Source organism: Carettochelys insculpta, chromosome 3, assembly GCF_033958435.1.
Source record: "Carettochelys insculpta isolate YL-2023 chromosome 3, ASM3395843v1, whole genome shotgun sequence".
In the NCBI taxonomy this organism is placed as follows: Eukaryota; Metazoa; Chordata; order Testudines; family Carettochelyidae; genus Carettochelys; species Carettochelys insculpta.
In genome coordinates this window covers 31129014-31144120 of record NC_134139.1, presented here as the reverse complement: position 1 = coordinate 31144120, position 15107 = coordinate 31129014, and the positions used below count along the sequence as shown (strand labels likewise).

The following is a 15107-nucleotide window of genomic DNA, read 5'->3' as shown; positions in this document are numbered from 1 at the left end:
GTGAGGGCAACTAAAAACAATATGGGCTAAAATTTCTTCTTCCAATACCACTCAGTGGGGTAAGTGAAATAATTTTAGTTCTTATCAGCTGAATGTGTAATACCTATTACTACTTTGTCAAGTTATTGTATCCTTAACAAAATATGTTGGTAGCCAAAAGTGTTGGTAGCAAAACATTTTAAGTCTATCTTTTTTTTTCTTCTTTCAGCCATTGACAGTCAACAGTGAATTCTCAAGCAGTAAATAGCCTATAACAACTTTAAAAGAGGGTGTGGAGAGAAGACATTCTCTGGAGCACACATAATTCTTGAGAAATTCTTCAAAGACCACATTAACTGAATTTTTTTGTTTTTCTTCATGAACTGAGTATATGTTGTATTTGTTGGCTCTTCATAAAAATGAAATGTACAACAGAAAATGTTTTTTTGTTGAAAATATAACTTTACATGTTATGTTAAAGTCATTATACAAATTCACAGGTAAAGACAATCATGTTGCCATATACATAACATCCAAGCAAGTATTTCAGTTCAAGTGTTTCAGAGGAACCAATGAATAAATAGTTCCATCGCTGGTTTTAGAAGATGAAGTATAATGACCATTTCTCATATGGGAATTATGCACAGATGAGGAAGTCTCTGTTCTGTATATCTGGGCTTGCATTTCACAGCAACCAAACTTGCTCAATAAAATGAAGAAATCCCGGCGGAAGGTCTTTGTGAAAATTGCATACAAGAAAGGATTGGCACATGAATTGATAGGGTAGAACAAAACCAAAAGGATCTTGGATTTGGACACAGTGATGAGAGGAAGCTTGAGTGATGCTGATATTGCAAAAAAGGATATTGGTGCCATGCACAGGAAATCGGTGAAGATCAGTATAGCCATGCGCTTAGCAATTTTGGTGTCACTGTTTGAAGAGATAACATTAGGGTTTCTCACTGTAAAGTAGATGCGGATGTAACAGGCACAGATGATCATAAATGCAAGAACATTCAGCACTAAAAGGAATATGATGTAAGCCTGGGACATGGGTGTTTCTATATCCATGGGCAAGCAAATGCTGACTTTCATGTAGCTGCTGATTCCAAATATGGGAAGAAGGGCCACAGTGAAGGCAAATATCCAACCAAAAATCATAATAACCATGGCATGCCGAAAACGAACCTTGCGGTCCAGTTGCATGGCATAGGTGATCGTATGCCATCTTTCCACAGTGATCACAGTTAGTGTGTAAACTGAAAGTTCGCTTGCAAACACAGTGAAAAACCCTGCAGTATTGCATCCTGCGCCAGTTTGCCAGTCTATAGCATAGTTGTAATATTGGCTTTTGGTCTGTATATCTACAGATGCAATCAGCAACAGGTAGATCCCTATACATAAGTCTGCAAATGCAAGATTGCACATTAGAAACCGAGGGACAGTGAGTTTATATTGACTACTTATTAAAATAACCAGCACAGTGATGTTCCCAGTGATAGCTAGAATGTTGATAAACCATATCAGGACTCTGAGAATATTGTATCCCATAATGTCTTCACAAGGATTGAAGGCATCAGGTTTAGGAGAACAAGCCACATGAACTACTTCATTACATAAGCCATAGTCAAAGTCAAATTCATTTTCTAGCAAGTCCAAACCTATGTAGTCATTGGAAATGTAATCCTCAGCTGCAGATCTTCTGTGCAACCTGCCTTTAGGCTGCTCATCAGAGTCTTGAATGACATCAGATTTATTACATATTGGATGCATTGAAGAACTGGAATGGAAGAACAGAATATAATTAGTGACTAAAAATGCAGCAGAAGAAATACAATATATAAGCAGTATCATGGAGTTTTCACTAACAGCCCTGCCCTTCTTATTAACCAGTTATTTGCACCAAGATTTGAGGCCTCAGTCCTGCAAATCTTATGCACATGCTTAGCTTTTACAGAGAGGAGTAATCCCATTGGTGTCAATGGGGTTACTGTCATGCATTAAGTTAAGCATCTGAACAAGGGTTTTTAGAGTCAGAAGCACTAGGTGCTACCAACCCCAAACATATAGCTGGGGGTGAAATCACATAAACGATGACAAAATATAAATGCAAAACATACAGCTGGTTGAGGGAGGGCAGGAAATATAGAAAAATAAACTTGCAAATGTTTGGAAATTTTCCGTGAAAACTCAAGCAGTGATCTCTTTTTATGCAAGTGTGTGAAGTATGTATTCTCTTCCCAGAATTTGGTGTGCATCTCAGGAAGCAAACCTAAGAAGTCAAGGGGGAGGGAGCATGCACAAAGATCCGAAAGAAGGTGCCAAAATTACAGCTGGGACAAGATGCGCTAGATAAGCAAATTACATTCACTGCCATCTTTTCCTCATCTTATTCAGACTCGACCAGCACAATTAATTACAGGTAAATTATTTTCTCTGCTTGTTGGTAGCAGATTTGCATGTCTGCTAGCAAATCAGGTTGCTTGTAATTTCTGAATACTTTCTACGTATAAAACTTGCTCTAGTATCCAGTAAGATTGCTTACATGGGTAAGCACATTGCTGAATCAGGGCTCCACGTGTGCGCCTCTGATGAGCTGCTTCACCACACTGTGGTATCCAGTTCACCACATGTGGACATCAAGGGGTTATGTAATCACCAGAATTATCAAGTCCAGTGCTTATGATTTCATTGTGGATCTCTACCAAGTTAAAACTTCTCTGGCTTTATTTATTCTTCCATCAATATATCAGCTCCAGCCCTTCTCTGGGATATTGAAGCTATACTAAAAGTACATGTTACTGTTCTACTGGTGATTTAGAAGACCTTCCATTATTTTGGCAATCCATCAATCTTTATTTGTCTCAAAATATATTCTGAATCCGCTCTCGAGACCTATCAGTACAGTAAACCCTCGATTTAAAGACCCTGATTTAATGGACTATGGAAATAACAGAGGCTTTCAGGCAGCCTCCCACCCGCTAAATAAATGCCGGAGGATCACCAGAGCTGCTGCCACTGGAGCTGCCAGGGCTAGAGGAGCTGGGGCTGTTGCTGCTGCTGCAGCTGGGGCTGCCAGAGCAGCTGGGGCTGTTGCTGCAGCTGGGGCCACTGGGGCAGGAGGAGCTGCAGTGCTGAGTGCACCAAAGCTGTAGGAGGTGGAAGGAGCCAGGCCGGAGTGCAGCTCCTCTCCCGGTAATTGGGAAAGAGAGACCGAGGTATGAAGGAAAGACTGGGACAGGAAGGGAGAAGGGAAGGGGTGGAGGCAGAGGACAGGAGTGAGTGATTGGCCGGGAAGGTCAGTGCATCATCATACAGTGTAGCCATTCGGATTTAATGGACTTTTGGCATTAATGGACACCCCATCCCCCGTTAGTCTGTTAAATAGAGGGTTTTCTGTACAGTAGTCTGCTGATTATTTAAGTAACAGTAGATGAAATCTTAGAAAGAGTATGGAAAAGTTAAGTGTTAGGGCTCAGTGATTTGTTTTCCTCTCAGTCTGTCTCAACCTAGAGACACACAATTTTATTTTAGGGTCATTTTTACAACCAGACTGGCAAAAGCTGAAGAATGCTGTGCAACAGCATTCAAATGAAATGGCTTCATGCTGAACTTTGAAGAGTGTTTCATCAACCAAATATTAAAATCCAGATTTAGACTTACGGTCCTAAAAAGAATCATTTTTATTATTATATATTTCAAGGGATGCATTCTAATGTCCATTGTGAAGGATGGGGTACAGGTTGGTTCTGCATATTCAAATTTAAATTTTTTCCTAAAAAGCTGTGTAGTAGAAAAAAAGATCAAATACAATCACTAGTCACTTTGTGAGACTAGAATCACAGCCAGGATATGCCTACACTAGGAAAAGTAAGTCAAACACAGATATGCAATTCTAGCTATGACAGTTGCGTAGCTAAAATTGACATATCTGCACTCAGCTAACTTGGCAGTGTATATTGGGGAAGGCCAACAGGAGAGTTTTCCCCATCAACCTCCTTTACGCCTCACGTCTCACAAGGAGTACAGGGGTTAACTATGACCCCTGAGAGGTTGATTTTGTGTGTCCCGACTAGATGCATGAAATCAAATCCTGGAAGATTGACCCTGAGCAAGTCGATCTTCTGCGGTAGTGTAGACATGGCACCAGTTTCAGTATTTCATGGTAAAGACTGCAGGTAAAAAGTTTGAAGTGACTTGGCAAGTAAGTATCATTGTACGAAGTGACTTAAAGAGGGCCTAAGGGTCCCTATGGGACTTAAGTTACTTAGGTACTTCTGAAAAAAAAAGCCTCCATCTGAATTTATTTTCTATATTTTTTTCGTGACTGTAATGCCATGGAGTAAGATCATTTTTAGTTGATCTTTCATATAAATTCATTTTTCTTTCAGAGGAAAAGGATTTGAATCATTCTCTGAAGTTGCTCTTCCAAAGATACTCAAGTGCATTTCCATAGTGGAAATAGTTTATAAAATCAATCATATCTTGAAAACTTAAATGTAATTACAAACCAGTAGTTTCCCCTTTCATCAAAAAAGTTTGCACAGCACCATTCATAGCTAACTATTCTTGTACAGTGAAGAGCAAGACTAAGTTTTTCTTGTAAGACATGGGAACCCTTAAAGAGGCTTGAATGGAGGCCATCATATTAAGTAACTTGCTCAAGGTCACAAAAGCCAGCAACAGAGCTAACATGAGAACTCAGAAGTTTCCTTTCCCAGCCTCATACTCAGTCCACCAAACGATGCTGCCCAAATGAATGGGAAGAAACAGCTTAGAAAATACCCCCTTAGGAACAGAGAAAATATATCTGTGTTTAGCAACTTTATGATACGCATGGTATGAACTGTTCCAAACCACAGAACACAGATGGAAAAGGAAAGTCAAATTAAGGAAAAGCAAACAAAGGGAATAGCTGGATCCTGAGCTCAAAAATTGACTCAGCAGAATAAATAGGCCAAATCTAGATTTAATATGAGACACTCTTTATAAGTCAAGGTGGGAAAACTGTTCGTTTGGGCATCATCGACTCACAGAAAAATCAGCTGGGGGTGACATGCAAGTGAGAAGCAAACAAACAAAACCCAAAACCAACAACCCTCAAAGATATGGCCCCCAACTATGTCATTCACTCACAATACTCAATCTCCACCCCAGGGCCCTGGGAAAACCAGTGCTAACAGATTTTGTGTGGGTCTCCAAGGCTCTGGTGTGAGGCCAAAATTGAGAGGTTCTGTAAATAGGAGGGCGGTGTTGAGCCTCAGGCTGGGATTGGGATGTGGGGCCTGGGCTGGAGGGAAGGTGCAGGAGTGAGTTTTGGGTGCTGGGTCTGGGTGGGAGGAAGGGTGAAGGCAGGAGGTAGGATGCAGAAGTGGGCTGAGGTGGGGGTGGGGGGTCTGGAAGGTGGGTGCAGGAGCAGCTAGAGGGGGAGGCATGGGGTCTGGAAGGGAGGTGCAGGAGCAAGGTGGGGGTGTGTCTGGGAAGAAGAATGGGCATGGGAACATGCTAGGTGTGGTGCTGCAGGATCTGGGAGGCGGGCAGGGACAGGGGCTGGGTGTGGAAGAGAGGGGACAGGGAATGGGGTGTGGGTGCCCACCTGGTGCAGCTCAAGGGGCAGCATGCACATCACTCTATGTGGCTCTGCATGCTGCAGGGAAGCGCTCCCCGCTGGCACCAATCACCACCTCTCCCTCTGACTTTAATTCAGCCAATGGGAGCAATGGGTGCTGGGGGTGGGCAATGCCTGCGCAGAGCACTTCTCTGTAGCACACAGAGCCTCTTCCCCTGTCAGACAGAGCCTGTAGGCTGGATCTGGCCCTGGATGGCCTGAATCAGGCTTGTGAAGGTGGGCCCCCCTTCCCACCCCAGAGTGGCATGAGCCAGCTGGTGCACCAGCCAAAGTGCTCCCCAGGTGGCCAGAGAGCCAGCACCAGCTTGCACCCATGCGGCGAGGGCAGAAGGCCTTGAGCCTCTTTGGCTGGATCTAGGCAAGCTGGACCATAGGTCTAAGTCAGGGCTTGTCTGGATTCAGACCCTGAGACTTGGGGCTCCCCCACAAAGCATCTGGCCAGCAGTGGGATGGAAGGTTTGGAGCCCTGAGCCTCACCGGCTGGATCAGGCAAGCTATAGTCTGGAGCCAGACAGCAGGCTCTGGTGGGAGTTTGGAGGCTGGAAGCATCTCCTGGCTCCACGGCCACTCACTGCTGTTCTCCCAGTCAGGGGAATGGAGATGCAGCAGCAGCAGTGGCCTTAGCAGCCTGCCTGGAGGCTTCCTACCGCTGCTGTGATTGGCCGGAATTCTGGCCAATGAGAGCAGCAGAGGGTGGTGCCTGGGAGCAGGCTGGGGTGTGGGCACAGAGACGTGTGTTGGGATTGAGCAAGTAAGTTGCCCCCCATCACCCATGAAGACCCCAGCTCCCACCCCCTCTCTGAATCCTCCCTCCCTGACTCCTTCCCACTAGATCACCCACTCCAAACCCTCCACCTCCATCCCACCCAGACCCACACCCCTCCCCTTCCTGTCCCCTCCTGACCAGACACCCCCATTTCCAGCCCACTCCTGCACCCTCCCTCCTGCCCAGACCCCATAGCCCTGGCCTCCATACAGTTGGGGACATCTCGCTTGTGTGACCCTTGACTGATTTGTCTATGGGTCAGTGGCCCCTGACCCAAAAAAGGTTCAGCTGCCTGCTCCAAGTTACTATGCTTACTGAAAAGCAACAGGGTGAGGCCTGGCCTCTCGGTTAGGTCAACATAAACTGCATTGTGTTGACCTGACTGTGCAAGTGTTGCCCCATATATTCAGTTCCCACAAAGGTAAGTGTCTCTCATAGGTTGATTGTTACTGGTCTTCAAGCACCAATCCACAACACCCCACACTGACAATACAATTGATACAAATCCTTCAGGTGCGGACACCACCAGTAACATAAGAAGCCAAATCAGCACACAGACAAGTGATTTAGTAACAGGGAGATAGCCGTGTTCGTCTGTACGCTATCAAAACAAAAAGGCAGTTCAGTAGCACTTTAAAGACTATTAAAATAATTTATTAGGTGATGAGCTTTCGTGGGACAGACTCACTTCTTCAGATCATAACCACACCAGCGATTTAATAATTAGCTATATGCTGGCCAAAATTAGGTCGACACAATTTTGTCATGTAGACATGTCCTCCAAAGGACAATTCCAAACATAAGAAGAAAGTCAGATCATCATGATTCCTTTAGGAAGCTGTTCTTTATATCAAAACAAACAAAACGATAGCTGGAGTTCCTGATGGGAATTGTCAGTGTCAAGGACATACAGAGGAGAAAATCATTTTTTTAATCCTAGACAGATTAAGGAGACACTCTAACACCTCTGTAAAGCAATGTTTATACAAGATTGTATAAAGTATTGTGCATTTTTATTTGCTCAACAACAGACCTTCTAGCATAATGATTCTACAACTGATGCTATAGCCATAATCTTGCAAAAAAATCAGATCTTAGGGCCAGATCCTCTGGGCTAAATTATCCAGGGTTTGTACAAGAATAGGGAGCTTGAGTTGGAGGGACAAAGCTGACATATTTAGTCCACCTTTACAAATCCTGGGTCCTGAGGCTGGTCCATTTTTTGCTGGATCCCCAGTACCAGTTTGGGTTCCTGTAACTTATATTGGCTTCCCATGGTCCCTACGGCAGGGTGGCCAACCCATGGCTCTCAAGCTGTACGTGTCTTCTCAGAGCTGCATGCCAGGAGTGCCGTCTGCAGCTCTTGGTGAAAGAAGCATGTGGCAGCAGCGGTGGCTCTGGAGCAGTGTGGGGGTGGCTTTGGTGAGTCAGCAGCATCAAGTTAGGGGTTTAGGGGTGCCTGGCTCTGGGGGAGGGGGAGTTCATTGAGTTAGAGTGGGAGGGGGTTGGGGGTGCCTGGCTCTGGGGGAGGGGTTCGGGTTTGGGTTACAGTGGGGAGCTGGGGGTGCCTGATTCTGGAGGAGGGGAGGGAGATTGGGTGAGAGCAGGGGGCTGGGAGTGCCTGGCTCTGGGGGATAGATAGGTAGATAAAAATGAAGCTATAATATGTGACTTTTTGCATGCTGTCCATGTGGCTCTTTGCACTCTGTCTGTAGCTCTCCATCCCTAACTGGTTGGCCACCCCTGCCCTCAGGTGTTCTTCTGGGAACCAGTAATCACTGACGCAGTGGCACTTCGATAGGAAAGAGGATAGTGTAGGAGCTGTGGCAGCTGCCACCCCCTAAAGATTGTCCAGTACAGCAGAGACCTCACAAGTGTTGCTTAACTGCTGTTAGGGTAGTTTTGCATCTCTGGAGCAGCTGGATGGGGCCAAGGATCTGACTCTTAACATCCTTTGAGGGTTCTCTTGTAACAATCATTAGGCTCACCCTTGATTAGCCATTTTTAAGGAAATTTATCAGGCAGATAATTTTTATCCCCCTGACAAATGACATCCTGGAGGTAATCTTGAAAAGAGATATAATGGTCTTGAGATAATGTATGATAAAGTCAAGTGACACCAGTACTCTTATGATGATGAATAATAATCTCTCTTCCACTTATCAAAATGTAGTCCTTGATCAGACAATCATCACAGTAGGGTTGAACATGTACTACCCGTCATTAAGGACTCTTCAAAATGACTGAACAGTCCTGAGTACACACACAGCTTGTGCCAGATCCAGAAAATGCTTTGCTATAGAAGCAGGTGTATCTACTACATCCTATTCCCAACATCTACTCTAACGCACATGCAAATGACTCTGAGGTTCAGATTCAAAGCATGTAACTCTCTTGAATTAAAACCTTTCTGTTTTAAATCTCTACCGTACAGGGTTCTTAGATTACTCAGTTATTTCACTATAAGGATGGGACTTAACGGAATCTCTTCTCCATATTGTCTCTGCTTGAATAATTTGCTCCAGATAAGCTTTTTTTTGACTTCTCAGTAGCTTAATAAAAATAAACACATGAAGAATTAATGTTATAATCCTTTTTCTAAATTCAAAGGGTCTTGCTCTTAAACAAGATATTAGAGGCTAGAAAGAAGCAAATGCCACTATCTTAGATATATGCTTGAGCTACACTTCAGTGTCAGTGTAAGCTGCTTTGCATTAATTTAACTGTGGAAATGTCTTCATTTATGTTTGGTTTCTGTTTCTGTAAGTGCGTCTCTGTTTTGATTTATATCATGTCTGTACTATAGAGTTAAGGCTACTTAAGTTATGTTGACAATTGTAAGCTGCATTAATTGCATTAGTTTCACATGCCCACACAATGCTCCTTGTCTTGGTGGAGTGAATCCACAAAGGCTATGCCTACGCTACAGAGATCAGTTGACAAGTGTTCCTATTGGGAGAGATATTCTGGCAAAATCTCTGTCAACAGATCACATTCACACACAAAAATGGATTGAAAGAGCAATCTGCTCTGTGGACAGAGAGCGGCCAGACTGCCTGGCTGCTCTCTCAACAGAAGGGCCAACTGGAAGCTCTGCAAACTGGGCTGCCTGGGGAACTGCAAGCCCTGTGTGTCGACAAAAGGGTCTCCAGAGCGATTACACAGTTTTTTGTTGACAGGGAACTATCAAAGAAGGCGTTATGCCTGAATGTAGAGAATACACAACACAGCCAGTGGATGTGCCTGGTTTTGCCTACAGTCTGTTGACAAAGCTCTTTTTGTGTGCAGTTGCTCTGTGGGTTTTTACAACAAAACCCCCTCCTGCAGACATAGCCAAAGTGTTTCATCATGGGTAGTTATCTCATTGTGCAGCTCACCACCCTCTGCTGCTGGGACTTCTGGGAATGGCTCATGGTACATTATGGGTGCATCCTCACCATTCCATGATGCAGATCTGTCAGTCCCATCATTCCATGGGCTTCTAATTTCATTTCACACAATTTGTCAACAGCTCTTGTTAACTGTGCACCCACCATCTCTGCCTGATAGTCTGGATCCTGAACTGTTGCCCAGTTTGATGATGAGTGTGATGAACACAATGTGACTGGTCTTGCGGTATTTTATGAAATGTGAAGGTGAATTTGTGGTGCCTGCCCTGCTATGTACCATCTAAAGAAATGATTCAGGTTTGCTGCTGGCATTCATGGACCAGCTGCACACTCTAGCCAGACTGTCAGTACTGGGCTCAGGAAACAAGAACTGAGTGGTGAGATCACAGAATGATGCACGTATGGGATGATGAGCTGTGGCTTCAGACCTTTTGGCTGTGCAAATCTGCCTTCATGGAACTGAGTGCAGAGTTTGCTCCAGCAATGCAGTACAAGGACACTAGAATAAGAGCTGCTTTCACAGTGGATAAATGAGTGGAAATCATTGTGTGGAAGATGGCAAATCCAAGTTGCTAGTCATCAATCATGAATCAATTTGGAGTTGGAAAGTCCATTGCAGGTTCTGTGGGGATGTAAGCCTGCAGGGCCGTTAATCACCTCCTGCTATGAAGGACTGTGACTCTTGATTATGTGCATGAAATACAGGTTGAACCTCTGTAATCCAGAACTCTCTAGTCCAGCAACATCCATAATCTGGCATGATTTTAGGTAGCTGGATGACCACTTATCATGGGTGTGGCCAAATTTCCTGCCGTCTCATAAAGTTTGTTAACAGCCACCAGCTCTGGCTCTCAATGTTCTGTGTTGTTATATACCCCTAAATGTCTTCTAAGAGCTCAGTAAGCAGTAGAAGTGTTGATAATGCTGCTAGACAATATTGACCTCCTGTGGTCCAGCAAATCTTTTTGTTTGGCATTGGTTAGATCCCAAGGGTGCTGTACTAGAGAGGTTCAACCTGTATAAGGATCCACTAGAATGTATAAGTATGTAGGTCTAAGAAAACAAAGTTGGATGTTTGTGTATGTGTGTTTGTTTCTATGTACAATATTAATGTGTCAGTAACAAGTTGCTGCCAGCATTCTGCATGTGACTGATCTTCACATGTGAAGTGTAACCACTTAAAAGCTCCTAATGAAGAACTGCACTGCTTGCACATGGAGAACGCTGGCAGCAAATTTTTATATAAACCTGAAGAGCATGAATCAAGGAGCAAAAACCAAATCCTATTAGCACAGGTAGATATATCAAAGTTACTAATAATACAATACCATGCAGGCAAAACTGCCTGTTGTTTCTCTGATTCGCCTCAGCAAATCCCATTGAACCATACTGAATGCAATGTTAATGGAAATATGACTAGTTACACCAGAGTATGATCTGGTCCCTCATACGCACTTTGCTCTCAGCATATACAAATATATGTATAGATGTATTTGTATGATAAATTCATAGGAAAAATAACTCCATACCTATCTTTATCCTCTTTTCCAGGGATTCAGTTTGATTACTTGATTAGCTGTCAGAGATGCAAAGAAAAATGAAATTACTCACATTTGTCTTTTCCAGTTTGTGAATGCACAGCAATGGCTAGGATAGGTGAGGTTTGCCTCAATTAGTGCAACAAACTTCTCTAAAGAAGGCAGCTTTTTCAAATTGTAGGTTGATCGTGCTCTTAGCTTCTTAATATTTTCTAATCCATAGGTGGGTAGGGAACTGATTCTTGTTCTTGAAATATCCCTTTAAGAAAACACATAATACTCTCTGAAAAAGGTAAATTAATAACTCTCTCCCACCACTCATTTAGATTCATTTTTGGCTGCTGCATATTATACAAGAAAAAAGCTGACTGCAAAGCCACACTGAATACAGGATCAGGGGATGAAGTTGTACTCTCTCCTTTCATCCATCTGACATCTGCCTTGGAAAGATTCTGAAAACTCACTAAACTGGAACAAACTAAGAGGTGATTTGGAGAGGTACAGACATCAAAGCTAGTCATAGCTTAGAAGGGAGAAAGCATGTTTAACAAATAGGATACATTTCCTTGAGATTATGACAATAAGAGTGCATCTACACTTGCATTCTTCTTCCAAAAGAGGTATGCAAACGAGGGAAATAAAATGCAAATGAGGTACACATTTGCATATTGGACACCTCATTTGCATATTCTTATTCCGAAATAGCTTCTTTCAAAAGAAGAAAAACAGTGTAGACACTGCTCTTTCGAAAGTAAACCCCATTGTCAAAAGAATCCTTCTTCCCTCTATTTAATGGGAAGAAGGATTCTTTTGAAGATGGGGTTTACTTTTGAAAGAGCCACGTCTACACTGCTTTTCTTCTTTCAAAAGAAGCTGTTTCAAAATAAGATCATGCAAATGAGGTTTCAGCTATGAAAATTTGTACCTCATTTGCATTTTCAATTTCTCTCATTTGCATACCTCTTTTGAAAGAGGAATGCAAGTGTAGATGCACCCTAAGAGTTGACAAGTATGAAAGAAAAGACCATATAACTGGGCTTGCAGGCCTGCTGATGGCGGGAGGGGAGGGAAAAAGAGGTAATTGTCCCAGGGCCTAGTGGTTTAGAGAGACCCAGGTCTTCAGCTGCTGCTGTGGCAGCAGTGGTACTTGGAGCCTTGAGCCCTTAAAATTGCCCCTGGAGCACTACCGTGGTGCTCGGCACAGCTCCTCGGGCTGTCAGATGAGGTGGTGGTGCCAGGCTGTGCACTCCAGGCAGGGCTGGGGGCACCAGAGCCTGGAAGGTGCTGAGGGCTGTCTGCCCTCGGCCCTGCCCCTTCCAGAAGCATGAGGCTAAGCCTCCCCACCTTGCCCAGGGCCCAGATGGGGCTGTTGGCTCCCCTGTGGGCTTCAAGAAGGCTTTCAACACAAAACTACTGAAAGAAAAAAAGCGAAATTCTTGACTGCATAAAAACTTGCTTTAGGAACTGAAGTTGAAATATACAAGTCATACAAATCATGTGGAAGGAAAAATGCCAAGAACAGAAAATCAGTAATTGATGTTAAGTCCAATCTTTTTCAAACTACACATCGATGAAAAGGAGGAGGAAATGCAAAAAATTGTGGATGTTTGTAGTCGAGGAAAAAATGATTGAGAAGATTGGTACCAAAGAAATAAAGAGAGACTGGGTTTAAAGTGGGAGGCATGGGCTGATGTTCATTGAAGACCACCGTTGAGTATTACAGGGTCATTTTGAAAAAGGAGAAGTGGTCTTTAATCTGTGGTAGCAATAAAGGATCTCGTACATAACAACTGAAAACCATTAGCTCTTTATGGAGCAGGGTTTAGGAAATATTGAAATGCATCAGTTGGTGAGGAAGATTTTGATGGCTCTATGTGAAGGGCTGGGGAAATCACACCTGCATTTTTAATATGGACAATCCTGGACATCTTATTATAGGAAGGAAAGTGAGGAACTGTAGCAAAACACAGAAGATATTCGATAGCATAACAGAGATTCAGAAGTGGGTAACAACTGTGTAGAAAGATGGGACAAGCTTCAAATTGCTAGGTGTGAACACAACAAAACATTTCCAGAGAGTAAGAGGTTCAAAAAGGAAAAAGAGCAGAGACTGAACCTAAGAAGAGGGCAAGTGTTACAAAATGTACAGATACATATGGAAGACAATTCTGTGTGAAATGGGCTATCAAAAGTAGTAATGGAGGCTGCAAGTACGAAGTTATTACAAAAAAAGAATTAGACAAGTAATGAGAGGGGAAATATCCCGATATGCAAAAGCAAAATCCTTACTTATGCTGCACAGATGAAGGAAGAAGACCAGTTGCCTTTCACTCCCCAGTGTTCCAGAGAATTATAGTTGGCACAGCACATCTCATGTGGGGCACTGTCTGCTAAAGAGGGGGTTTGCCCAGCTGGCAACCTGGTTCCTGTATATGCTGTGTCCATCGGCATGATTGCAGACCAATCATTTCCATAACTGAAAGCACTTTTGCTTCCTTTGGCAAGAGCAGTAAAATGAACTAAACAACATGCTAGGAGTCTTTCCTTCCCTTTAACTGCAGGATGCAACCAGTGGCAGATATGTGCCACATATTGCTCTGTTCTCTCTCGTGTTTCTTAGTAGGCACAGCAAAACCTGATGAAACAAATGGTGCTGTCAGCTGATTATCCTTTTCTGACTCACATAAGATTATCCCACTACACCTCCAGCATTGTAGGTAAAGACTGGGGAGGGAGGGAGTAAGAGGAGAGCATATGGTCGATTTCTGGCTTGCAGAGAGCTAGAGACTGGCATACCCCGAAAGAGCCTCCTATGACTTTTTGATTTAGTAGCCAGAAGGGAAGCTTCACTGCTAATGCCAGAATGAATGTTGTTGCTAGAAATATTCAACTGGAAATGAAGTGCACAGTTTTAGGAGTAAGGATGATTATTGATTGGAACTTGAAGATGTGTTAGATTCTCTATTATGTGAAATCTTTAAATCAGGACTGGATGTCTTTCTAAGAGATAGGCTCTAGTGCAACTAAACATTATGGGCTTGTTGTTGGAATTACTGAGTGAAATTCTATGACCTGTGTTGTACAGGAACTCAGATGCAATTATCACAATGGTCCCTTCTGATCTTAACATCTATGACTATGAATCTGTTACAGTATTTCAGTAGTTCAAGACGGAAGATACAAGGAGATGCTAACTGCCAGCTGGATACTGGCTCAGGAAGAACAAGAAGTAAAATAATTAAATGTACCAACTACTAAAACATTGCAATTTCCATCACAAATGTGATATGAGCAATTCTGTTTTTCCCAGCCTAGATGCTATTACAGGACAATCATTTCCATAATTGAAAGTGCTTTTCTGTTGTACACTATGGTGACAGATGACTGGAAGGCCTTTCGTTCATGGTATCAGTAAGAATAAAAAGGCATTTTGCCATCCATAAAACTGTGGCTACAGTAATAATAGAAAAGAATAATTCCTATACAAATAATTTTGCATTTGAATTTGAACTATCAAATCAGTCTGAACTATTGTTAAATGGATTTGCTAAACCCTCAGAATATGATTGCATTGGCCCCAGCTTGCAAAGGCAAGACATTCAATTTGCACTGCAGGAAACTGTTTATTTTTCCCCCAAAAAGAAACAGCATTTGTATTGGTGTTAAGAGGTTAGGTCAATAATTTTATCCAAAGGCAAAAGCCATACTTAGGGGCTGGTAGCTATCCAGTCCTGAAAGCGGGAGGAAAAAGCACGGAGGAACTCCTAAGGTAGAGCTTTATACTAAGTCTGCATTAAGCATCCCAG

The 15107-nt window shown here is 43.1% G+C and overlaps 1 protein-coding gene across 1 annotated transcript in view; it reads right to left on the bottom strand.

The window, feature by feature from the left end:
- Nucleotides 1–525: 525 nt before the first annotated feature.
- The window catches only part of FSHR (follicle stimulating hormone receptor), a 124288-nt gene continuing 109706 nt past the window's right edge, over nt 526–15107 (bottom strand). The window contains exons 9-10 of the mRNA XM_074988510.1: nt 11375–11560; nt 526–1759 (exon numbers count right to left, since the gene is read on the bottom strand). Of these exons, the coding sequence (XP_074844611.1) occupies nt 526–1759; nt 11375–11560 (1420 nt within the window). The remainder of the gene's footprint in view (nt 1760–11374; nt 11561–15107) is intronic.